The following is a 27034-nucleotide window of genomic DNA, read 5'->3' as shown; positions in this document are numbered from 1 at the left end:
CCTGGAAACATTGCAGCTGATTCTCACTTGACTCCAGGAGGCAGCAGTGAGTCTTGAATACATCTTATTAAGCATACATTCCTCTTCAATGGGTTGAATAAGAATTTTTCATAGGAAAAGATGATAGCCAAAAGCGTTAAGTCTAAAAATATCTGGTCTTAAATTAGATAATGGGCTCTGCCTTGTTTCCTGTTGGAATAGAAGGGTTCTTGCCTCTGCCTCTTTACTTCCACCCCAAATCTCATTTCTGCTTCCACGGAAGACCCTGCACCCCTGTGTAAGACCCTGTGCTCCTGCAAGCTTACCCCCTTCTCCATGTTCCTCTCTACTAAATCACATCCACTAATATGTAAACATAACTCAAGATGTCACCTATCGTGTGGGCGGAACTCCTCTCTTGACCTCACATCTCCTTCCAGCTATTATCTATATTTTGCTTTTTCCTCATCACAGAAAATCTTTTAGAGTTGTCTATATATTATTATTATTATTATTATTATTTTTATTATTATTTTGAGACGGAGTCTCACTCTGTCACCAGGCTGGAGTGCCACGGCGCGATCTTGGCTCACTGCAACCTCTGCCTCCCGGGTTCAAGTGATTCTCCTGCCTCAGCCTCCCAAGTAGCTGGGACTATTGTCACACGCCACCACAGCTAATTTTTGTACTTTTAGTAGAGACAGGGTTTCTCCATGTTGGCCAGTATGGTCTCGATCTCTTGACCTCGTGATCCACACATCTCGGCCTCCCAAAGTGCTGGGATTACAGGCATGAGCCACTGCGCCCAGACTGAGTTGTCTACATATTCTATCTCCATTTTCTCACCCCTTTCCCCACTCCTCCGTCATTTGGTCCCTGAAACTCCAAAGAAAAAGCTCTAAAAATAATCAGCATCCATCTTGTTATCAGAATCCTACCTGTCCTTAGCAACTCCATTACTCTGCAGTATTTGATTACTCCTTTTTTCCTTACAGCATTATCTCTTTTCAGCTACCTGTCCTTGGTCTTCTGCTTTTCCAGCTTAACTTACTAGTTATTTTTTTTTCTGTCTCTTTTGGATGCTCCCCGACTTCATCCTCTACCTGACTTCTAAATGTTATCATCTCCAGGATCCTGTCCTTATCCCTCTTCTCTAAGCTCCAGTAATCTCACCCAGTTCATGATTTTAATCTATACACTGATGACTTCCAAAGCAATGCCCCAGATCTAATCTCTCATCACGGCAGTCACTCATCTAAATGCCTACTCAGTGCTGCCACTTGAATATGTAACAGCCACCTCATGCTTACAATATCCAAGACAGAAAATTTCTCCTCCAAAATATGCTTTCCCAGAATTAGTACCCTGATATGGTTTGGCTGTATCTCCACCCAAATCTTATCTTGAATTGCAGTTCCCATAATCCCCACATGTCATGGGAGGGATCAGTGGCGATAACTGAATTATGGGGCTGGTTCCCCCAGTCCTGTTCTGGTGTTAGTGAGTTCTTAAAAGATCTGATGGTTTTATAAGGGGCTTCCCCCTTCGCTGGACACTCATTCTTCTCTCTCCTGCCACTTGTGAAAAAAGATGTGTTTGCTTCCCCTTCTGCCATGATTGTAAGTTTTCTGAGGCCTCCCCAGCCATGCGTAACTGTGAGTCAATTAAACTTCTTTCCTTTATAAATTACCCAGTCTCGGGTATGGCCTTATAGCAGAGAACAGACTAATACAGTAACAACCTTAGAGTCATCATTCCTGACTTCTCTCTTTTCTTCACATACATCTTTCTGCCATCACCTGTTTCCAAAATATATCCTCCAGAACTGACCAAATTCACCATCTCCTCTGTCAAATCTAGCATGAGCTATCATTATCCCACCATTATCCCTTACCAAGACCACAAGTACAGAGACTTCTGCTTCCACCTTTACATGCCTATCGTCCATTCCCCACAAGGCCGCACAAAGCTTCTGGAGAGATCTTTCCAAACACTAAGTCAGATGACCTCACAGCTCCACTCTTAATCTCCACAACCTCTAAAAGAAAATCCAAACTCCTGTGCTATTTGCTATACTTCTATACTATGTTATATTTTACTTACTTACTGTGCCTTACTATACCGTGGACCCTGCTTTCCCCTGCACCAAGCCTGTGCCCATGACAGAGCATCTGGGGCACCTTTACACTGAAGAAATCTTTGCAGGCTGTCCTGACTCTAATGTCACCCCTCCTTTTGACTCTAAAAGCCAGAGCTGCCCAGCACCCATCCTTATCATGTCCAACATACTAAATAAAGTAACATTAATCCAAATCTCAATCTTTTCTGCTCCACTAGGAACCTCAGTTCCGTGATGTCAGGGGTTTGATTTACTTCAATGCAGTATCTCCAGAGCCTACATCAATATCAAGTACACAGTAAGTATACAATCAATCGATAACTGTTTATAAAATAAATTTAAACAGTGCTATCAGAAAGTCATGATAAAATCTCTTATATGAAAATGTCATAAATGGAGGAATCAAGTACCAAACTGCTTTTTGTCTTTAAACATTGTTAGGCAATTTTTAGCAAAAGCATATTGACCTTCCCTGAGTTCCTAATGAGTATAATAACCATAATTCAGTTACTACTCAATGATCTAAAGGCCTATATAGTAACAATTACACTCATCCATGATGCTGCAGAAAACATGTATTATTATATTTCAGCAGGCTCTTGTTTCCAAAACTAAATAGCCCCAATTACTCTATTTTTTAAAACAGATTTTTGGTCTCTGCTCCCAATTACAGCATTCTTTTCCCCGCTGGCAAATATGCTGCTTCTTGTGTAAATCAAAGGGATAAAACATTAGAAAAATAGTTAAAATGATGAAGAAACATAGTTTCTAGTAAAGATCTGAAAAAACCTTTACACTGCACAGAGTGTGTGATCTTACAGCAACACAGTAATGTCTACTTTAACTGCTCTGTAACAACACAGGGAAGCTTTCAAATAAATAAAAGCCACTTCCACTCCCCCACAGAACACAAATGTTGCTGCTCTACTGCCCAATACTTAACAGACTGAAAATCTTGATTATGAGCACTTTTTTCCTAAAATTGTAAAACTGTGTCATGTGGAAATCTTAACTGACTGCTCTCTATTATTCCCAGGGTATAAAATTAAAGGAAAATAATTTATCTAAAGGAGATACATTTTTCCCAGAAATTGTAGTATTATAAAGCAGTTTATCTAAGTTGTTGGGTTTATCTGTACCTCTATTTTTGCTATTATGCATGTGGTATCCTGATCTTGTTCTAAAAAAGAACTTAAATTAGTTTAAGGTGATGTTTTCCATTAATGTGACTTCAACACAAACATAAGATAAACATCTTACAGGCCCCGCCCTGTAGGTTCATGCCAACACACACATCTGTGTAGGCTCCAAAATAGACATTCTAAGGTGTAAATAGACTCAACTATACCCTTGAACTTATTATTTATAACCAAAATTACTTCTGCAGCTGCAGAAAGCTGACAGTTCTGAAACTGGCTGATGGGTGTATGGAACTTCATTAGTATTTTTATACTTTTTCTTTTTTCCTTTTTTTTTTTTTTTTTTTTTTTTTTGAGATGGAGTCTCACTCTGTTGCCCAGGCTGGAGGGCGGTGGCGCGACCTCTGCTCACTGCAACCTCTGCCTCCCAGGTTCAAGCGACTCTCCTACCTCAGCTTCCAGAGTAGCTGGGATTATAAGCGTTTGCCAACACGCCGCGCTAATTTTTGTATTTTTAGTAGAGATGGGGTTTCACCATGTAGGCCAGGCTCGTGTTGAACTCCTGACCACAAGTGATTCACCCACCTCGGCCACCCAAAGAGCTGGGATTACAGGCATGAGCCACCATGCCCAGCCTATTTATACTTTTGTCATCCAGAACATTTCTCTAAGTATAAAAAATCCTTTTTCTATTGCATAGAATTCCTATTATCTAAATAAAATGCATTATATAATCAATATATCTAAATATTACATGTGTGGTTTTATGTGCACAGTGGGAATGTGACATTTGTATTTACATATTAATTAGTTGCATTTGCATTTATGAATTAACCACATGCGATTAAATAATTGTTAGTACAATTTTTTCTTAGCAAAGTTGTCGTCACAAAATATAAAATGAAAGTTACACACTTTAAAAATTATTCTTGCTCTAATTTGAGCCATCTTCTAAAATCCCAGTGGTTTTGCCCTTTCTAATAAAACTTGACTTAATTTTTAAACACTTAATCTACAATCTACCTTAATTTAAATGATTTTCATTAAAAATTTAATTTTAGAAGTACTCAATCCTCTTGATACTCTTTTCAATTAACAACTAAATATGGAATTGACATGCTCACAAATTAATTAGTGTTGAAAGAGTAAAGGGGAAATATATGGAAAAAGCATTCCTTTCATAATTAAAACCTGCTGGCATCAGAAATAGCTAGACCTGGAAAAAATAAGACTTTCCCACTATGTCCTAGTTGGTGTTTATATATTATCCATCTTCCTAAGGTCCTTTATTTTATATTCCACTTAAGGTAAAATCATTTTTGTTCTTTAATATGAAGCCTAGATAAACATAAATACAGTTGCTGTATTACTGTACAACAGAAGTGATGAGATTTCTATATGGGCAGATCTCATAAAAACAAATATAGTATAAACTGTGTTTCTCTGAAAAAGGCAGTCTACTTAATGCAATAAAATATTCAAACAAAGATACAGAACATACTAAAATAATGGACCTAATAATTCTTTAAATGATTAATTTAAAAGGTTCTGGTTTCTAATATATCTGAATGCTAAGTAGTAGGTTTTTATTTGCCAAGATGGCAAATATTGCCCCTATTGATATATTCACCAAGTGGCATTTACTACTTTTGGTGAGAGGTGAGAGAGGAAGGGAGGGAAATGGAGGGGGATGGAGAGAGAGAGAGAAAAAAAAGAGGGGGAGGAGGAAAAAGAAAGAGACAGAAACAGACCCTGGGGTGGAAATGGAAGAATATAACTATGACAGATATGTCAAAATATTATTCTCTTATTGGATACAATTGAATTCAACTTTGTAAAAGTAAAACTTAAGTATATATTATTAGTGTAAGTTTAAGCTCCTTAGTATAGGACCTAGATGAAGCAGAGTTTTCATGAATAAGATTCCTTTAAGCCTACTTGTTGACTACAGTAAGTGATCTATAAAATTCTAGCATTCTAGGTAGGAGAAATAAGTCCTGGTGTTCTATAGCACTATAGGGTAATATCATTAACAACGATTTGTGGTGTATTTTCAAATAGCTCAAAGAGTGGATTTCAAATGCTATAACACAAAGAAATGATAAACGTCTGAAGTGATGGACATGCTAATAATCCCCATTTGATCACAACACATTGTATACATGTATTAAAATATCACAATGTACCCCACGAATATGTACAATTATTGTGTCAAGTAAGAATAAAAGTAAAAAATTAAAATGTTAAATTGTTACATGCTTCAAATTTTTACCATTCTATGATTAACTTAATATTAAAATGACATACCTAAGTTGATGCTCCCTCAAGTTTGATAAGGCTTCCATACCATGTAAATAGGAATATACTATTTCCAGATCCTGTTTCAAAGAAAAGAATAGAAATTATTAGACTTGCCAGGAAAAGGGATTTCTAAAATAAGTCACTATCTACAAACCAAATTAAACTATGGATAGCTTTTTTAAAAATACATGTTTTCTTAAGGCATTAAAAATAAACATTAAAAGCTCAGTTGTACAAATGTCATCCATTACAACTGCTTCTGGGATATGCACAAAACCTACTAAAATATAAAATAAAATTATTAACTTATAAAAATAAATTCCTCATAAATAGTTCTTTATCACCTGTTTCTGCCTTTTACATCAAAATATCAAGTACAAAGTTTTAATTTCACAGTATATTTGTCAATACCATAGTTAAATCAAATTATTTTCTTAGTCAATATAAAATGAATGCTTATTTCCTGGCTACACTTAAAAATGGATATAAATTCAATTTTTTTCAATTCTTACCAAAATTACATCTTATATAGAAATATTTTCTTATATAGAAATACTTAAGTTTAAATATTTTCTTTTAAAAAAGGAAACATGCCTTGTTTTACCAGATCACATTGCAGTAAATAGGAAAAAAAAAAAAGACTCAAAGTTATTTATGAAAGTTCAGAAGAAGTAAAAATTCAAAGTCCTGCTTATATTCATTTGTGACAAGCCAGAAAGGATTTAGTATTTTAAGACTCTAATATCTAGGAGTCCAGGATTACACATAGTTTCTGACATCAAGAATATGAGGGATATTTACTCCTCTCTTAAACCTTAGTCAAAATCTACAACAAATCTATTTTAAGAAATTTGTAAAATAATTCTCTCCTTTTCAAAGTGTTAACAGCTTTATTTACTGATGATTCACATACTATAAAATGTATCCTTTTAAAGTGAACAATTCAGTGGTTTTGTTGTACCATCTATCACCACTAATTTCAGAACATTTTCACCATCCCAAAAAAACAACTCCATACTCATTAGCAGTCATTCTCCATTCCCCCTTACTCTAAGCTCCTGACAACCACTAAACTACTTTCTGTTTCTATGAGTTTGCCTATTCTGGACATTTTGTGTAAATGACATCCCACAGTGGAATATATGATCTTTGGGGACAGCTTCCTTCACTTAGCACAATGTTTTCAAGGTTTATCCATGTTTTAGCATGTATCAGTACTTTCCTTTTTATTGCCAAATATTATTTCATTGTAGATATATACTACATTTCGTTTGCCCACTTATCAATTGATGGACATTTAGGATCTTCCCTCTTTTTGGCTATTATGAATAATGCTGCTATAAACTCATGCATAAGTTTCTGTTTGAACACCATTTTGAATTCTCATGGGTATACACCTGTAAGTGAAGCTGCTGGTTCACGTGATAACTCTATGTTTGACTCTTTAAGGACCTGCCAAACTGCTTTCCTAAGTCACTGCAACCATTTTATAACCCCACAGGCAATGTATGAGGATTGCAAGCTCTCTACATCCTTACCAATGCTTGTTATTGTCTCTCTTTTTATTTTAATCATCTTACTAAGTGTATAATAGTACTGACTTGCATTTCCCCAATGATTAAGGATGTTGAGCGTCTTTTCATGTGCTTTTTTGTCCATTTATGTAACTTCTTGGATAAGTGTCTATTCAAATTCTTTGTTCAAAGAAATGGGGAAAGGATTCTCTATTTAATAAATGGTGCTGGGGAAACTGGCTAGCCATATGTAGAAAGCTAAAACTGGATCCCTTCCTTATACAAAATTTAATTCAAGATGGATTAAAGACTTACATGTTAGACCTAAAACTATAAAAACCCTAGAAGAAAACCTAGGCAGTACCATTCAGGACATAGGCATGGGCAAGGACTTCATGGCTAAAACATCAAAAGCAATGGCAACAAAAGCCAAAATTGACAAATGGGATCTAATTAAACTAAAGAGCTTCTGCATAGCAAAAGAAACTACCATCAGAGTGAACAGGCAACCTACACAATGGGAGAAAATTTTCTGCAATCTACCCATCTGACAAAAGGCTAATATCCAGAATCTACAATGAACTTAAACAAATTTACAAGAAAAAAATCAAATAACCCCATTAAAAGTGGGCAAAGGATATGAACAGACACTTCTCAAAAGAAGACATTTAGGCAGCCAACAGACACATGAAAAAATGCTCATCATCACTGGCCATCAGAGAAATGCAAATCAAAACCACAATGAGATACCATCTCACACCAGTTAGAATGGTGATCATTAAAAAGTCAGGAAACAACAGATGCTGGAGAGGATGTGGAGAAATAGGAACACTTTTACACTGTTGGTGGGACTCTAAACTAGCTCAACCATTGTGGAAGACAATGTGGCAATTCCTCAAGGATCTAGAATTAGAAATACCATTTGACCCAGCCACCCCAATACTGGGTATATACCCAAAGGATTATCAATCATGCTGCTATAAAGACACATGCACACGTATGTTTATTGTGGCACTATTCACAATAGCAAAGACTTGGAACCAACCCAAATGTCCATCAACGATAGACTGGATTAAGAAAATGTGGCACATATACACCATGGAATACTATGCAGCCATAAAAAAGGATGAGTTCATGTCCTTTGTAGGGACACAGATGAAGCTGGAAACCATCATCATTCTCAGCAAACTATCACAGGGACAGAAAATCAAACACCACACGTTCTCACTCACAGGTGGGAACTGAACAACGAGCACACTTGGACACAGGGTGGGGAACATCACACACCAGAGCCTGTCATGGGGTCGGAGGAGGGGGGAGGGATAGCATTAGGAGATATACCTAATGTAAATGACAAGTTAACGGGTGCAGCATACCAACATGGCTCATGTATACATATGTAACAAACCTGCATGTTGTGCACATGTACCCTAGAACTTAAAGTATAAAAAAATTCTTTGTTCATATTTTAATTGGTTTATCTGTCTTTTTATCATTAAATTATGAGTCCTTTATACATTCTGGATAGAAGGTCTTTATTCAGATCTATAATTTGTAAATATCTTCTCCCATTCCATGGACCATCTTTTTTACTTCCTTGATGGTGTCCTTTGAAGCACAAAATTTTAATTTTGAAGTCCAATTTATTTTCTTTTGTTGCATGAGCGTTAAGAGTAATATTTAAGAAACCATTACCTAATCCAAGATCCCAATGATTTACTACTATATTTTCTTCTAAAAGTTGTATGGTTTTAGCTCTTACATTGAGGTCTATGATCCATTTTAATTTTTGTATACAGTGTGAAGTAGGGGTCCAACATTATTTTCACATGTGCATATCAGTTGTCCTGGAACCCTCTGTTGAAAAGACTATTCTTTACCACATTGAACTGTAATGGTATGCTTACTGAAAAATCAATTGACCATAAATAAAAGGGTTTATTTCTGGACTGTCAATTCTATTCCACTGGTTTGTCTATCCTTATGCCTGTACCACGCTGTCCTGAGTAGGCAGCTTTGGTAGTTAAGTTTTGAAACTGTGAATTTTGAGTGTTCCAGCCTTGTTCTACCTTTCACAAGAGATTTTTCTGGCTCTGTTAGGTGCCTTGCATTTTCAATCTTAATTTTTTTGATTAGCTTGTCGGTATATGCAAACAAGCCAGTTGGGATTTTAGTAGGGTTGCACTGAATCTGCAGACCAATCTGAGTAGTGTTGCCATCTTAAAAATATTAAGTCTCCTGATCCATAACATGTGATGTCTATACATTTATTTAGGTCTTCTGTGATTTCTTTTAACATTGTTTTTGTCTTTTCAGTGTACAGACCATACTCTCTTGGTTAAATTTTAATCCTTTTAATTAAGAAAAAAAACTTTTTGTAGCCTGAGAACACTTACGAACAATTAGAACTGTGTGTGCAACTGAATCTTATATAAGGACACAAACAGTAATTCACAGAATAACTAGATAAGGAATTAGAAACCTTTTAAAGAAAGTACTAAGGCCGGGCATGGTGGCTCACACCTGTAATCCCAGTATTTTGGGAAGCCAAGGTAGACAGACCATTTGAGGTTAGGAGTTCAAGACCAGCCTGGCCAACATGGTGAAACCCCATCTCTACTGAAAATACAAAAATTCACTGTGTGTTGTGGCATATGCCTGTAATCTCAGCTACTTGGGAAGCTAAGACAGAAGAATCGCTTGAACCCAGGAGAAGGAGGTTGCAGTGAGCCGAGATTGTACCACTCCACTCCTGCCTGGGCAACAGAGTGAGACTGTGTCTCAAAAAAAAAAAAAAAAAAAAAAAAAAAAAAAAAAAAAAAAAAAAGAAGAAGAAGAAAATACAATACTAGGAAGCTTTTCAGTCTAAAATATTTTAGACTATTTTAGTCCTTAAAACAATGTTATGGTATGTTAAGACATGATTTATAATTTTAAGTCATTCCAATTTAAAACTTATCAATATTAGGAACTTAAAATGTCACCGTCATATAGACAACTTTCAAATAAACTGATGGCCTCTCATTTTATCCATCTGTACTCTGATATTTCCAAGAAGCCTTTTAAAAGCTACTTAAAGACGGAAATGTAAAAATAGGTCCCATAAGTTCAATACCAATAAGCAAACTAAAACAAAATTGTTTCCTCTATCCAGTTAACAAAGTGTACATTCCTAAATCTAATAAACCCCTTCTTTAGAAAAGCAATCAGGCTCCAATCATAATGTTCTATTTGCATTCAAGGAAAGCCAATAAAAATGTCCTAATGAAACATTTATAATAAAAGATCCTTCTGGATAATCCTAAAGTTCACCATTCTAGTTTAAATATTATGAATTTGTATGTTACTTGAAGTTGTTAAATAGTACAGAATGACTGTATTCCCGGCGGGGCATGCTGGCTCACACCCGTAATCCCAGCACTCTGGGAGGCCAAGGTGGGTGGATGACCTGAGGTCAGGAGATCAAGACCATCCTGGCCAACATGGTGAAACCCCGTCTCTACTAAAAGTACAAAAAAATTAGCCAGGCGTGGTGATGCGTGCCTGTAGTTCCACCTACTCAGGAGGCTGAGGCAGGGGAATTGCTTGAACCTGGGAGGCGGAGATTGCAGTAGGCTGAGATTGTGCCACTGCACTCCAGCCTGGCAACAGAGCGAGACTCCACCTCAAAAAAAAAAAAAAAAAAAAAAAAGACTGTCTTCCCATTTCTGAGGAGCTTATATTCTGACAATGTAAGACTAATATTAAAGTCTTACATTGTTTTCACTAAATTACCTGTCAACCTGTTATCATCTGCCCAAGGCCTAAAACTGATTTTATCTAAGCAAAAAGACTACTTGCATTCATTTAACCATCAAGCAAATAAATTCACACTGACCAAAAAAGTGTATCTGGAAAAGTATTAGAAAGACATAAAATTTTTAAAAGCTATTTCTGGAAAGGATGGAGAAATCTAAGAAACACAGTAGAAGCAAGAATTTGGAAGCCTCAAGACAGAATCAAAGAACAGCCTTAAGGCTTTAAAATAGAGCAAAAGGCCTTGAAATAATCTTTCTACTCCTTCAACTAACCCAAGAAAAATCAAAGATAAAAAGCTAGCTCACTGATCAAGTGGCACTTTATTAATCTGTTGCTTTCCAACATTACGGTGTTTCACAGTTGTATAAGGGCCACGCTCTTATACAAATTACGTCATACACATTATGTGTGTTAGTACGATATACATGGATTTAACAATTTTGAGTATGAATGTATACTTTGAATAATAACCATTATTTCTTTATCTTAATTATAACATACAAATTAAATAAGATTGTTGATTAGTTAATAAAAATGTAAAGAATGGAATATTATCACCTATAGTTCACTGACATAAGTCAACGAATCAGGAAGTTGTTAATGAGCCTGTATCATAAAACTGGGAAATAGACATTACACCTTAATGCATGAACAAACTTAAAAAGCAGTTTTTCTTTCTATATGTACCTGCATAAATAAAACATTCATATCTCATATAATCATGATTTTTAGGGGGTACTTTCAAATGTGTCATTATTCAAGCAGTATACAACCAGAAAACCCTGTGTAGTAACTGCTTCATTTTGTATTTTATATATCAAACCAGACTATAAACTTCTTAAATAAATTCAATTACATTCAGAGTTTCTTCTATTGCTCTTACAGTACATCATCCCACATGAAACTTGCTTTAAGCAGTCTGTGCCACAAGGAGGCTATAAACTAGGGGAAAAGACTACATTATTCTGCTATTATAGATGCAATTAGATGGCTTTACAGATAGACTCCATGTAAACTTGAGACTTCTTAGTTGTATTAACAGGAGTGGCAGGCAACACATAAGCAATGTTTCACTACGTAATAGGAACTTGACCAACATGGATTTGGGTATGTAGGAAAAAACAGAGAAACTATGGCAAAGACATTAAGAAATCTCTGCTCTCAGACCCTGAAAAATGAAAGAAAGTTTACTAGAGATAAGCAAAAACATGCAAATCGAAGGAAGAGGCAATCTGTGTTTAAACTTTTCTTCAATCAGGAGGTCAGCAGCCAAATATTAGTTACCATAGATCGCATAAACAACAAAAAGCAAAAAGGAAGACAAGTTTTCTTATCCTTTCCTAAAAGCAAGCAGGACTAAGCAATGTCTTGAAACAGGCACACCACTGCCTTTCATTTCTAATCTTCCTATCAACTTTCTCTACCTTCTCACCAGGTGTCGAGACCTCACATTACCCAAGCCCCATATCGGCTCACTATGCCCTGGTCTAAGAATTAAAGGCAGGCGATCTGAACACATTCAGTAGGAACCCTTAAAACTTGCACAAGAACTGTCTGTTGGCATTTGTACTTCCATAGTCCAAACAAATCTCTAAGTGGTATGAGATTTCAGGCAGCACAAGCAAGAGAAATGCAATCTACCAGGAGTGTAAGGGAGGAGATCTGGGGCATGAAAGGCCACTGCAAAACAATCCAGCTCTGCCCTGCCCAGGAGCTACCCCCACTCCTTTTCTGCCCGTAGTGGTCACTCCTATTTCTCCTCCTTCACTTCTCACGCAGAAGTTTCAACCTTTGTTTCCTCTTAGTTATTGGCTTTTATTAAAATTATTTGTTGGCATGGAATTGCCTCTACCAGCAAAAAAACAGGCAAGTGAGTAAGAATGGGGGTACCGAGAAGTCCCGCTCCTCAAACCAACCTGAAATGGGCAACCATCAGTGAAAACCAAATATGTAGCATCACAGAGCAAGACTTTTAAGATGCACAAAGAAATGTATGGCCTTCAGGGAGTTAACACTTTTAGATTCTTTTTTTCTCTATGCAAACAAGAAACATTCATAGAAGGAAATTTCAACCAACAACTATAGAAAAATAATGCTGGAGAGTTAAATTACCTAGAGTGTCTCAATTTCCATTTTGGTCAAAAAACTATGACACACAAACTGAAAAATTTCTAACCTTCCCAACTGCACTTCCCAAGACAAATGAAATTCACATGACTACTACTATTTTAAAGGACTCTGAAAAAAAAAGTAAGCTATTTTTCCCCCAAATTCTCTAGTCATTGAGCACAAACAGGAACATGTTGCTCTAAGCAGGAAGCAGCATTTTTTAGAACAATAAGTCTTTCGTTTTACCCTAGGAAGGACATCCTTTTTTCAAAAATAGATGCTACTTGAAAGTAGACTGAAGTTATAAAACCACGGTAGCACAGTGGACAAAGATATTGACAAACCAATTGGAATAAAGCTTTCCCATGAAAAACACTCCCTTTTTTTGTCCCAAATGTACACCAGATTCAAAACCCAAAAGCATCCTTTAAGTACTTTAGGAGAGTGATTGTTCACAACCTATCCAAAGTCAATCCTCTTGCTCAAAGTCTGTTAACATAATACACACTAGGTCAGGCGTGGTGGCTCACGCCTGTAATCCCAGCACTTTGGGAAGCCAAGGCAGGTGAATTGCCTGAGGTCAGGAGCTCAAGACCAGCCTGGCTAACATGGAGAAATCCCCGTCTCTACTAAAAATACGAAAACTAGCCGGGCGTGGTAGTGCGCACCTGTAAGCCCAGCTACTTGGGGGGCTGAGGCAGGAGAATCGCTTGAACCCAGGAGGTGAAGGTTGCAGTGAGCTAAAATCGCACGCCAGCACTCAAGCCTGGGTGACAGAGCAAAACTCCGTCTCAAAAAAAATAAAAAATAAAAAACAAAAAACATAATACATGCTAATGGGAAAGAAGTCAGAGGGAGAGTACCCTACATCCTGGGCTCTCTAATTTCTCCTTAGAGACTCATTCAGAATACATAATGGGCTTCATAGCAAACTTACAATTCACTTATAACTAGCTTTTAATTTCATTTGTTTGCAGCATCAAGATCTCGTCAACAATGTACAGTATGTCTTAATATGATCTTTGGAGAACTGAGAGCAGATTACTATTTCTCCACCTCCTCTCCTGACTGCCTGCCCATACCATATGCTGGTGCAATCCCTCCTATCCTGTATAGACTCTTTGCTGCTTGTACACAACAAAAAATAATGGGGTGGGATGATTATGTTCCACTGCACCATGAGAAAAAACACATCTTTTTCCTTTAAAAGGGGTTTTGTTTCATATATGAAGCTACATATTTAACTGTATTTGGAACTGGATTGACTCCTTTAAAAAGCCTTTCTTAATGGTCAAGGAAACTGAGGCCAAGACTGTCATAATTAGCAGGCCTGTGGAGGTTGAGGCCTAAGTGGTAAACGTCTATGGGCTTAAACATAAGGAGGAAGAGAAAGGAACATCTTGCTTAAAGCGACACTGGTCACAGGACCAGCACTGTCCTGATGCCAACATATTCTTCCTTGTGGATCCATCAGAGAGAGGAACTTGGAAAGATAAAAATGAAATTTATCCTTTTGGGCGAAAGATTACTAGCAATGAATTAGAGAGTTATGTCTTGAACATTATTAATAAGGGGGTTAAAAGCTAGATTATACAATGCTCAAATTCACGTCTATACCCAAATGGTGGAGGGGCAGAAAGGGGGAAGTTCTGCAAGTTTCATTATGTTTATTGATACGGTATGGTTAAGTGGATATGCTATGGTTAAGTTGCAGTGTTTTATTTAGGAGATCTCAAATACTTCTACACTAAAACATACAAAAGAGCTATCCTAAGAAGGAGAGAGATGTAATAAAAGGAATACAAGCTTTGGAGTCAGATGGCACAGAGTTCAAATCCTGATCCCCACCACTCCCTAGCTGTGTGACCCTGGGTTTGTTAGTGAGACCATATTTGCAAAAGATGGTGAATAATATCTATGCAACTAGGCTGTGTGGCTGAAATTACACATGGTTTCAGTACTGATAGTTTCGTGGCAAAATCAGATCCTAGAAAAAAAGGTGATTGAGTTCATTGCCAATGAGATCTGAATAAAAGCACAAGTAATCCTAAGAATATAAAATTTAAAATATTCCTGAGACACTTAACTATATATATCAGAATTTTTACAAATTAATGTATCCTTTTATGATGTGTCTGTATGCCAAAAAAAAAAAGTCAAATGAATTCTTATAATACTTATAAAGGGCCCCCTAAATTGTCTGTTTTATAAATCCAGATTTTTATATTAGGTTTAAAGAGAAGTATATCTGACATATATTTTATCACATCTGTTATAAATATACTTTCCAAATGACATTGGTAAGAAATCTCATATCCTTAAAATTGAGAAAGAGGAGAATGGGGAAATTTTCCAATTTGAAAACAGCCACTTAATTTTTCCTCCAAGAAAGATTGGCTAGGAATATATTTAAGACTGGCAGAGCTGGACAACAAACTGTAAGTATTTTCCTCTCACTAATGTAAGTTTACCTTCCATAGCTCAAGACTGTTTTACAACACATAAAATGAAGTCGTTAAAAAAATTCTGCATGCATTCCATTAACATTTGGACCTACAGACTTTCTACCTTTAAAACATTCCTTATAATATTTACACTTCACTCTTAAAATTGTTTAAAATTATAAGAGGTTTCCCACAAGTTTCAGGTCACATTGGAGTTACTGAAACTGACTTTGAAGACCTAATTTAATTTAGCACCATTCTTGGATATTTTTTCATCTGTGGATGGTATTAGAAAACAAATTAAAATTTTGTATATATTTTCTTTTTTTCTTTTTTTTTTTTTTTGAGACAGAGTCCCGCTCTTTCACCCAGGCTGGAGTGCAGTGGCGCAATCTCGGCTCGCTGCAGGCTCCGCCCCCGGGGTTCACGCCATTCTCCTGCCTCAGCCTCCCGCGTAGCTGTGGCTACAGGCGTCCGCCACCTAGCCCGGCTAATTTTTTGTATTTTTAGTAGAGACGGGGTTTCACCGTGTTAGCCAGGATGGTCTCGATCTCCTGACCTCGTGATCCGTCCGCCCCGGCCTCCCAAAGTGCTGGGATTACAGGCGTGAGCCACTGCACATGGCCAATTTTGTATATATTTTCTTCTAAAATATATCCACACAACTGAAGTATCATTTGAAAAAAACCTGCTATATTGAAGTAATTCAATATAACACATCAGTAGCGTATTGTCAGGTTAAACCTTTGTAACATTTTTTTTGCAGTATTTCCCAAAATACGCCCCACAGTACCTTGTCCTATACAACATTGTATAGCATGTATTTCTGCCAGGCTTACAAACTACATTGAAGTTCATGCAGGAGAGGGACTAATAACTTTACCCACGAATTTCCCAAACAAGGCTAATGCTGTCTTTGTTTGAGGTGGGGGCGGAGGGTGCCTGTTACCTCCAGAGCACGTATCTGTTAACACTGTGTCAAGCACACTATGTTCAAACCACCTAGTTCCAAGGCTCCCCACACTGGAATGAAACCCAAACACCAACAACCTCTTGCACCCTTTCCACATGATGACCAGCAGTCTCTGGGTCCAGCCTAACACAAAGTCCCTCCAAACACTCTTCCGTCCTCCTCTGTTCCAAGACCCCATTTAACACTGGCAATGAACACTTCCTTTCTGAGCCTCTAAAGTTCTTACCACCTTGACCATTCACATTAGGCCCTTCACTTTAATAGGGTTGTATTTTATGTCCTCGATCAGAGAAGCATCTTGAACAAAGACACTCATCTTCTCTTACATCTCTTTCTCAGCTCTGCATCTAGCAACGGACGGTGGATGTGCTGGGTGCAAAGAAAGAAAAGGGCAACATTCCTGCAGGGGTGGTGGTATGCACGATCTTATGCACTCCCTGAGAACAGAGAGAGAAAGAAATGGAAGAAATGTGTTTTCAATCTGGGTGTTATACCTTCAGAAAACTCTTACCTATACAGGCTGAAACAATTCTGTAAATAACCACAAGGTGGCACACCGGACCAACCGTCCTTCCTAGAACCCAAAAGCAGTCGCCAGTCTTGCAAGTGATTCAACACAGAGATGGGGGTTTAAAGCATTCCTGAAGATCATCTTAAAGAATATGATGATTCCTTTCTCTTTGTGTCCCTGAAGAAAAGGGGCAGGAAGTCGGGAACAAGTCCATCAGCACTCCTATTAAAACTGTGTAACTTCTATCATCCTTAGCAGGGAAATGTTTATTTTAAAACAGCCTCCCCACATCTTTGTAAAGCACCAGAGCAAATAAAACAAAAATGTCAGATCACCAGCCTGCTGAGGAGCTTTGTGCATCCGAGTCACTCATACCCCAGAGTTACATCATCACATACTTTCAAACAATGTAAGAAAAAAAATCCATAGCAGAGTGTATGGCTTTCAAAAAAAAAGTACTATTTTAGAGTTACAATAATTACTTTAACCCTAAATCATATGAAGGCAAAATACTGTTTCTGAACTTACTAATTTACACCCGAAAGAAAAACAATCTCCTAGGATTGTGATTTCATTCAAATTCACATCAAAGCCCAGGAAAACCTGATAATGACATTACTGGTCATTGCTGATAAGGCCCTCGTATATTTCTTTAGCCTCAGATTCCTAAACATTATAAGACACATGTACGGCTTAAACTTTATTAAGACACATGTATGGCTGAGTGCAGCCATACACGTAATCCCCACAAATGGCTTGAGTCCAAGTTTGAAACCAACCTGGGAAACACAGTGAGACCCCATCTCTATAGAGAAAAAAGAAAACAAAATTAGCCAGGTATGGTGACGCGCACCTGTGGTCCCAGCTACTGGAGAAGCTGAGGTAGGAGAATCACTTGAGCCCGGGAAGTTAAGCCTACAGTGTGCTGTTACTGTGCCAATGCACTCCATTCTGGGCAACAGAGCAAGACCCTATCTCCAAAAAAAAAAAAGACACATGTATGAAGAATTCTCGAAGTAAATTATAAAGACTCAGGTTATTCCCTGTTTGTCTAAAACTTCCTCAGGTTTATTTTCCAGAGGAAAAAAATAAGTAAATCAATCAAAAATAAAACTTCCTCAAGTGTTTTCCACTGAAAAAGGCATGCTTTTTTAAACTGAGTTTTTGAACAATTCCTAAACTTGAGACAAAGGTGATTCATAATTACCTCATTAATTAGCCAAAAAAATTACAAAACAGACTTGTAAATTACAAAACAGACTTGTAAATTACAACAAAACACTCTCTTATCCCATTTGTCTTCTAATTCAAGTTGGTGTCAGGGAGCCCCAGAGCAGTCAGGTGTCAAGGGACAAGAGTTGAAGAAGGTACAAAGTACTTCATAAATTTTAAGGGACAGATGAAGTATCATCTATAATCTGTATTCTCAAAGAGATTATCTCTCATTGAAGAAAACACAAGGGTTAAATGATATAGTCACAACAGAAGTCACAAGGCAGTTTTTATGATTACTAACTGGGTGTTATGTTTAGCAACCTAAAATGCATACTATGCACCATGTTCATTGTCATGTCCCTGGGGAAAATGATCCTGTAAGCAAGTTTCACTTGTGAAGTTACAATTTTTCATTAGAAGAAGCAACAATTTAGTTTTCACCAAAAACTCATTTTGTTAACAAATAAGAAAAGAGAAAGTGTCCAAAATCAGTCTGCAATTCCTGTTTTCAAGAGTCAGTATAAATATTTCCCCTTCAGAACAATGTATTACACCACCAAGCCTACAGCTTCCCAGAATTGCCATCTCTTAGGCAGCAAAAATACATTTAACAAAAGATATCTTCTTTTTAAAAGTATCTTATTTTAATAGACTCTCAGACTGCAATATGTGTAGTCAAATTTTAATTTACATGTGTAGATTAACATACTATATTTGCACTGGTTTTTTCCATCAAAAGTTAGCAGGCTGTGAATGATTACATTTAACATTTAAGTAAAACAACCAAAAACATAAATCAGCTGCACATACACACAGAGAACAGAGGCACAGACATACACTGTCTCTCTAATAAAATGATTCCTGATCTTCAATTTCAATTAAAAAATAACATCAACCAAACACCTTCCCCCCAAATTCTCCTCTATCAATAGAGTTAAAACCTTCAGCTTGGTGTTCAATTCATTTCCCAAATACAGTCTGGCTCCAGTTAAACCTCCTAGAAACCTTGCTGAGCTGGGGGTGGACAGACAGGCTGCTGTACATCACTCCACTGAACCCCTATCTCCGCAACAAGGGGCCATAGAGTCTGCACAAATCACCCTCAGGAAACCTCAAGTTTCTAATACCGACCTAATTCCAGAGGCACTATCAACAGCACTCATTTTGAACATTCACTGTACAAATCTCAATAGTCCTACAGTGGTAGAGTTTAGATAATCGTAATAAAAGCAAAGCAGAATAGGTCACTGAGGACACCAGTTCTTTATTGCCTCTTAGCAAAAAGGAAGTACTCTTTGAATGGAAGCGGGTTTTAAATATAGAAAATTTCATTGTAGACATTTTTCTAGGACAAAAGACAAAAATAATTTGACATCTGTTTTTCCCATCTTGAATGTTTTACCAAGGAGTCAACCACCAATAGTACTACTTATTCTCAAATTTTTTACTTCTCAAGAGGACAGGAGAAGCAAATGAGAATATCTGACATATGTAATTAAAGCCTTCCACTATTGGTCAGAAATGAGCTAAAATGCTAAAGAAATTTTAGGTCTGTTCAAAATTGATCTCTTTTAGACCTATCCATGAAAGATGAAGGAGCAGAGAAGAGGAATGTTTATCCAATCAGATAAACATTTAGGGGAAGGGTGCAGAGGAGGGCAGTTACAGAAAATGTTGTGCATTACTGAATTTCAAAGAAGAATCAGAGACTTAAAAATATGTAAAAATATGTATTTTCTAATCAAGTGCTCCACTAGAAGGGACAGCAAGTTAATTATTGTTTCTGAAGTATCTCACCTTTCAATACATGTTTTGAATTCTCCTTTGAAGCTAAGAATCTCACTTTACTTATCCTACTGATAACTGTTCTACCTCCTCCACTTAGAGGAAGTAGCATACATGCATTACAACTTAAAATTGTACATGTGTACATTTGATTCATATGACAGACTCCATCACATTCATAAATAAGTAGACCTTTACCTTCACAACATCAATACTCTGACATCCCACCCCCAACATCTAAAGCCCTCAGATCATCATTACCAAGATTCTCCAGAAATCAGAAGGAAGCAAAGAGCCCTTGGGGAGGTGAGAGTGAACATCCTATGAAGTCAATTACTGCAGAGCAGCCATCACAATCAGAAAGGAAGACGAACAGGGAAGGTAGGAAAACGGTTCCCAACTTCACATTTCCTAAAATACTTGTGCATAACTTAAAATGTGTGTTACCTCAGAGCCAGTGTTATAAAGGGTGGTTGGGTTTGTCTATCAGCTACTGTATCCAAGAACTACAGGACCCATACAGGAAGAAGGAAAAGGAAGCTATAAAATATTTTCTTGGTAAAAGATTTCAAAGAAGGCTAGTGAAAAGGTTCCAAATGTAGGTCCACCAGAGAATTCTCACTAGTGTGTGGCAAAATGAGAGATTAAGGACAATGAGTTGAGATCCTTGATAAGCTTAATGTATTCCATTTAAAGAGTTCTCCTTTATTGTGGGATTGTAATCTTCCCTTTTTTTTTTTCTCTTATAATGTCATTACTTGAAATTATATTGCTACTAGATAGTAGTTCACTGTTTTATCTAATATCCTTAATAGAAGAAATGTTTTAAGTTGCCTACCTTATTTTGGTGCTGTAACTCTTGAACGGTAGTATGAAGGGCAATGGTCTTGGCTTGATGAAAATCCAAAAACTTGGGACGCTTGTCTCTGACACCTACCTAAAGCAATCTTACTGAGTGAGTGAGGTAACCGCAAAGTTGCAGAATTATTTACCTTTTACTTCCCGCTCTTATTCTCTATGAAAACTTTACAGAAAAAAGTATTCTAGTTATTTTGACCCTATCCCATGAAAGATTCTTTAAAAAAAACATTTAAGAGACACTCCTTTTATATTAAAGATATCTCTAAAACTACTAGTGAACTCTGGGTCTTGGTATAGAATGAAAAATTTGCAAAATGATGTAGGAAGATGTTGTGGACAGAATAGGTAATCAGAGTGCCCTTTCCAGGCAGGCAATTCCCCTGCATACTCTCTGCTTGCCAGGCCACTAGGCTAAGATGAGTCACTTGAGCAACACTGACTGAGTTCGGTATCTGACTGCCATTTACCAGCTTGGCATCCCTAAACAAGTCACTCAACCTCTCTGTGGCTCAGTCTCTCCACCCGTAAAATAGGAATAATAACAGTATCTAAGATTTTTGAAGTGAATCATCAGTGCCTTGACATGTAGTAGGCACTTTCTTTTGTGAACACTGGCATGTGGAACATTATTGTTGTTCAATTTAAAGGTAATTATGAAAATCAAAGGGAGAGGTGTGCCTCAGGGTGAAGGAGGTTATCAGTAACTCTTTGGCTTCTGCTAAAATATGTCAGGCTGCAGAGATTTCCTACAACATACTCAAAATAGCATTTTAGTTTTTTGTTTTCTTAGATAATTTCTGGTCTTAAAGTAAAATAACAATGTTGCAACACTCTAATAGTAGACTGCTTAAGAAGTAGACAGGGGAACAGAACAGAGAGATCAGAAATAAATCCACCATTTACAGTCAACTGATTCTCAACAAAGGTACCAAGAGCACACAATGGAGGAAAGAAGAGTCTCTTCAATAAATGATGTTGAGAAAACTCAGTATCTACATGCAGAAGAATAAAATTAGACCCTTATTAATACCATACACAAAATAAACTCAAAATAAAGACTTAAACATAAGACCTGGAACCGTAAAACTAATAGTAGAAAACATCTGAAAAGTTTCATGACATTGGTCCAGGCAATAATTTTCTGGAAATGACCCCAAAAGTAAAGGCAACAAAATCAAAAATAGATGAATGGGATCACATCAAACTAAAAAGTTTCTGTATAGCAAAGAAAACAGTTGGGCTAAAGAGACAACCTACAGAATGGGAGGAAATAAAGTTGACCCTTAGTATGCATGAGGGGTTGCTTCCAGAACCCGCCCCTGAGGATTTTCCTTATATAAAATGGCATAGGGTTTGCATGTAGCCTAAGCACATCCTTCCATATATCATCTCTAGATTACTTATCTAATGCCACGTAAACACTATGTAAATAGTTGGTGTTATACTGTATTGTCTTTTTTACTGTATTAGTTTTTACTGTTGTATTGTTTGTTTATTGGTTTTTTAAAATATCTTCGATCCATGGTTGGTTGAATCTGCAGGTGCAACCTGAGTATATGGAGGGCTGACTGTATTTGCAAATCATACATCTGATAGGGGGTTAATATTCAAAATATATAAGAAAAACAACTCAATAGCAAAAAAACACAAGTAACCCAATTAAAAAATAGGAAAAGGACCTGAACAGACATTTCTCAAAAGACTACAAATAGCCAACAGGTATATGAAAAAATGTTCAAGATCACTGATCATCCAAGAAATGCAAATTAAAACCACAACAAAACCTCATACACGTAAGAATGGCTGTTTAAAAAACAGAGATGAGCACTGAAGAGGATGTGAGGAAAAGAGAAATTCTCACTGTTGATGAGAATTTAAATTAGTGTATTCATTATGGAAAACAGTATGGAGGTTCCTGCAAAAAAATTAAAAATAGGACTACCATATGATCAAGCGGTCTCACTACTGGCTATATATTCAAGGAAATGAAATCACTATGTTGAAGAGATGACTGCACTCCCATGTTCACTGCAGCATTATTCACAACATCTGAGATACGGAATCAACCTAAATGTCCCTCAATGGATGGATGAAGAAAGTGCAGTATATATGTATAACAGAATATTAGCCTTAAAAAAAGAAATCCTATCATTTATGACAATATAAATGAACCTGGAGGATATGTTAAGTGAGATAAGCCAGGCGTACAAAGACAAATACTGTGTGATTTCATCTATATGTAGAATCTAGAGAAGTTGAATTCACAGGAGTAGAGCGTTCCTACAGTGGTCACCAGGGGCTGGGGAGGAGGGGGCTGTTGGGGAGATGTTGATCAAATGATACAAAATTAGCTAGGAGGAATAAGTTCAAGAGATCTAATGTACAACATGGTAACTACACTTAACAACAATATATTGTATTCTTAAATCACTAAGTAAATTTCAAGTGTTCTAACCACAAAAAATAAGTTGAGGTAATATGTATGTTAATTGGCTCAATTTGGCTCTTCCACAATGTATGCATATTTCAAATCACGTTGTACACCATAAATACCTATAATTTTTATGTATCAATTTTAAAAATAAACTTTTAAAAACAAGAGAACAGCAGAATTTGATGTGTAATCAAGAGTATTTAATTAAACACACATCTTTTTCCTCATACAAATGACAACTTTTATTTAGTCTCAAATTTCCACATAGATTCAGAGTTGGGGGGGATCCAAAATCGGTTCAGATGTTATCCTTTCCTTTCATTTGCAGTTCACTGGTAAATTCAAGGTATTGAATACTTGCTCTGTGCAAAGCACTGCGCTGGGATGTTGCCTTGGGGATACAAAGGTTGGTACAATATACCATGGTCCTCAAAGAAACTCAGTTTGCTAGAATAGATAAAAGATTCTCACAAATGGCTACAATGCAAGATAGAAATTCAATTATGAATAACGGTTGTCAGAAGACAAGTTTTCTTACTCCCAAATTCACAAATGCTTTCTTCCACTCTACCACTGCTGCCAGCTGATATCAAAACTTCTATATCCTATCACATATATTCTTCTCTTCTAGCCTTTGATCCTCAAGCTACCTACAAAGCAATTATATGAAAAATAATAAATACCCATAACTTCTCATTCTTTCCATTGGAAAACTGTTACTGAGTACCTCCTATGCATAATGAAATGTGACCATATCCTACAGGTAGCATCAGGTCCTTTTATCATTAGAAAAGAGGTGTCGTTTTCAAGATATACCCTTTTACTGAGTTATTTAAATTTATGACAGTTCAATAATAATTGAATATAAAGTGATGTCTTCTGCCAAATTGTACTAATAAAACTGCATGCTCTTGGGGATGAAACCCAACTTGGCAGATAACCACCAGCTGTGCTGAACCATGTGTGGGGCCTGGCTGCCCGGCATCCAGTCTGCCTCCTTGCCATGAACAGGGGAGGGAAAATAAAAATAAAAAGGGGAGGCCAAGGATGGATTTGTTTCCTGACTGTTCACTGGTCATTCACTGTAATCTTCTGGCTATCAAATGCATGCATAGGTATGTGTGCTTCAAGAATAACTGGAAATACATTCCTTTGAATAATGTAATTAGTAGTAATTCCTCAGCCTTTCTGGGGAGATTTGGCTTGTGAAAACATTCAACACACTCACCCAGAATTAAGCCTGGTAAAGGGGTTAAATATATTTAAGTTCAATCAGGTTCAAAAACAACATACTGTTGTATGAAAGTAAAGAGGTGACTTCGTTGTAGAATTCACTAAACAACTCTGACAATAACCCCAACATAAATTCTAAACCTGTTTTGAGTAATGGCACCAGGATTTTTATAAAAATATGTTACTGGACAACATGACAAACTTTCAAGATCATACATATTTATACATATGAGCCTTGTCACCTTATTTTTAAATTTCATTTCATCATAGCTGATCCTAATTTTTATTATAATAGAAAAATGTTAGTAAATCAAAGACAACAATATTTGTGGAAGTAAATCTACCACTACATTAAACAGGTACATTCCTTTTGTCCATTTTCTCAACTATCCAGTTATTGTATAACTTTTGGGAATCTGATCTTTGCCCCTAAATTTACTGAAATTTGTTTCTCCAAGATCACCAGTGATCTCTTTAAAGCAAATCCTTTTTCTTCTTGTGCCAAGAATAGTGTCAAGCTCTATTCTAGATGCCAGGAACACATTAGCATACAAAACAGAGAAAATCACTGTCCTTTCTAGTAAGACAAACAATATTAAATAAAACATTTTTTAAAATTTGACAGTGACACACAAGAAGAAAAAAAATCACAAAAGGAAAGGGTATGAAACTTCGGGAAGGCAGCCAGCGCTGTGTGGCCAGTCCTTACCCTTGGGTCTTCCCCAGCCCAACATGGGCTCTGCAGGCTGCACCAGGCTCTGCAGTCTCTCCACGTTAGGTACTCCCAAGGCTGGGCTTTGAACCGTCATTCTTCTTCATAAGGATCCTTTCCCTGAGATATCACATCTATTCTCAGCCTATCTTTACAACTGACTCCTGGACTCTGACTTTTTTTTACAAACCACCACAATTCCCAGCTGATTAGTTACCATTTGAAGCTGCTGAAGCGTCATTTCAAATGGTAACTAAACTTCACGCTAAATTTCCCCAAATAAACTAGCCACATGTTTAGATTTCTCTACTTCTGGTGCCCGCACCAGTGTCCCAGCTATTCCAGTGAAAACCACGTAGGAGTTTTCAACTTAGTTGCTACTTGTAGCAACTATTTTCTCTTTTTTCACACATTTAATTAGTCGTGGTTTTTTTAATCCTGTTAAGTCTCCTGTCATACTTTTCTTTTTCATTTCTATTTTCTATGCCATGGTCATTTCGGGGCCTTCTCTTCTTTCACCATGTACAACATAAACCAATTAAAGGACCCCAAGTCATTTTTTAGGCGGTTGCCCTACCCTGCTGGAATATGTCCCTTGATCACCAAATTTCAACTGTGTTACACAGGCACATCATGCCGCATCTGAGGTATATTCCAGAGTTTGCCCACATCAGCATCCACTGCCCAATCCATCCTGATGGGCAACTCAATTCATATCCTCTGAGAAACCTATTCGGACCCCTTCTCTCATCTCATCAACATTTATTCATGTAAATAAGGAAGTTTTCATATGTTCATTTTTATTGTCGGTTTTTTTAATGTATATATGAAATACCTGAGTAAACAAGACAATATAGACACTACTCAATAAAGACTGTATTGCTCCCATACAGGGACCATATTCTATACCTCTTTTTACTCCCCACAAACCCTAGGAAACTGGATTCTGGAATTCTGGAACTCAAGTGGCAGAAAGCTCCGTAGCAATGGCTGTGTTAACTTCTCTAGGTTAACTACAAAGTAGATCAACAAAGTAATGAGACTAAAATCCCACAGCAGAGGTAAAAATGCATGTTTGATCAATATTTATTATCTGCAAAACAGTACATTTCCTCTAGACGCACTCACCCCTCACCCCACAAGCCTCTACCACACCCTGTCTCATTGCCAGAGCCCTGAGGGTTTGCTCAGTTTTGATTCATGCCTCTGCCCTCTTCCTTACATTTTTTTTTTGAGACGGAGTCTTGCTCTGTTGCCCAGGCTAGAGCGCAGTGGCGTGATCTCAGCTCACTGCAACCTCCGCCTACTGGGTTCAAGCGATTCTCCTGCCTCAGCCTCCCAAGTAGCTGGGACTACAGGTGCCCGCCACTATGCCCAGCTAATTTTTCTATTTTTAGTAGAGACGGGGTTTCACCATGTTGGCCAGGCTGGTTTCAAACTCCCAACATCGTGATCCACCCACCTTCCAAAGTGCTGGGATTACAGGCGTGAGCCACCGCTCCTGGCCCCTTTTCCTTACATCTTTGGAGCACTAATCCACATTTGACTAGTCCTACTTCCTAATTTCTTATTTCACTGTTCAATGACTTTTTTTTTTAATCTTTCTTTTATCCTCTGTGATTTCTTTTCACTTTTTCCAAAATATCCATTGTTAGCTAGGCACAGCGGTTCATACCTGTAATCGCAGCACTTTGGGAGGCAGAGGCCGGAGGACTGCCTGAGCCCATAAATTTGAGACCAGCCTGGTCAACATAGTGAGACCCCAACCCTACAAAAACTAAACAAATTAGCTAGGCATTGGGGTAGGCACCTGTAGTCTTCCCTACTCAGGAGGCTGAAGTCAAGACTGCAGTGAACTGTGATCCTGCCACTGCACTCCGGCCTGGTCAACAGATTGAGACCCTCTC

General features: G+C 37.3%; 1 protein-coding gene and 1 long non-coding RNA gene across 11 annotated transcripts in view; one reads left to right on the top strand and one right to left on the bottom strand.

The window, feature by feature from the left end:
• LOC129481190 (uncharacterized) overlaps positions 1-17004 on the top strand; it is a 35908-nt gene extending 18904 nt beyond the window's left edge. The window contains exons 2-3 of the long non-coding RNA XR_008657282.2: positions 2317-2396; positions 16896-17004. This is a non-coding gene — a long non-coding RNA (uncharacterized lncRNA). The remainder of the gene's footprint in view (positions 1-2316; positions 2397-16895) is intronic.
• Positions 1-27034, bottom strand: part of RAPGEF2 (Rap guanine nucleotide exchange factor 2) — a 256394-nt gene that overhangs the window by 166841 nt on the left and 62519 nt on the right. For 9 of the 10 annotated variants that reach the window (XM_055276266.1, XM_055276268.1, XM_055276262.2 and 6 more), the window contains exon 2: positions 5545-5615. In XM_055276266.1, the coding sequence (XP_055132241.1) occupies positions 5545-5615 (71 nt within the window). Of the gene's footprint in view, positions 1-5544; positions 5616-16887; positions 16973-27034 lie in introns of those variants that run through there. The other variant, XM_055276267.2, reaches the window with a different exon arrangement.

The sequence above is a fragment of the Symphalangus syndactylus genome, chromosome 4 (genome assembly GCF_028878055.3).
Source record: "Symphalangus syndactylus isolate Jambi chromosome 4, NHGRI_mSymSyn1-v2.1_pri, whole genome shotgun sequence".
Classification (NCBI taxonomy): domain Eukaryota; kingdom Metazoa; phylum Chordata; class Mammalia; order Primates; family Hylobatidae; genus Symphalangus; species Symphalangus syndactylus.
This window is presented reverse-complemented; position numbering and strand designations above follow the sequence as displayed.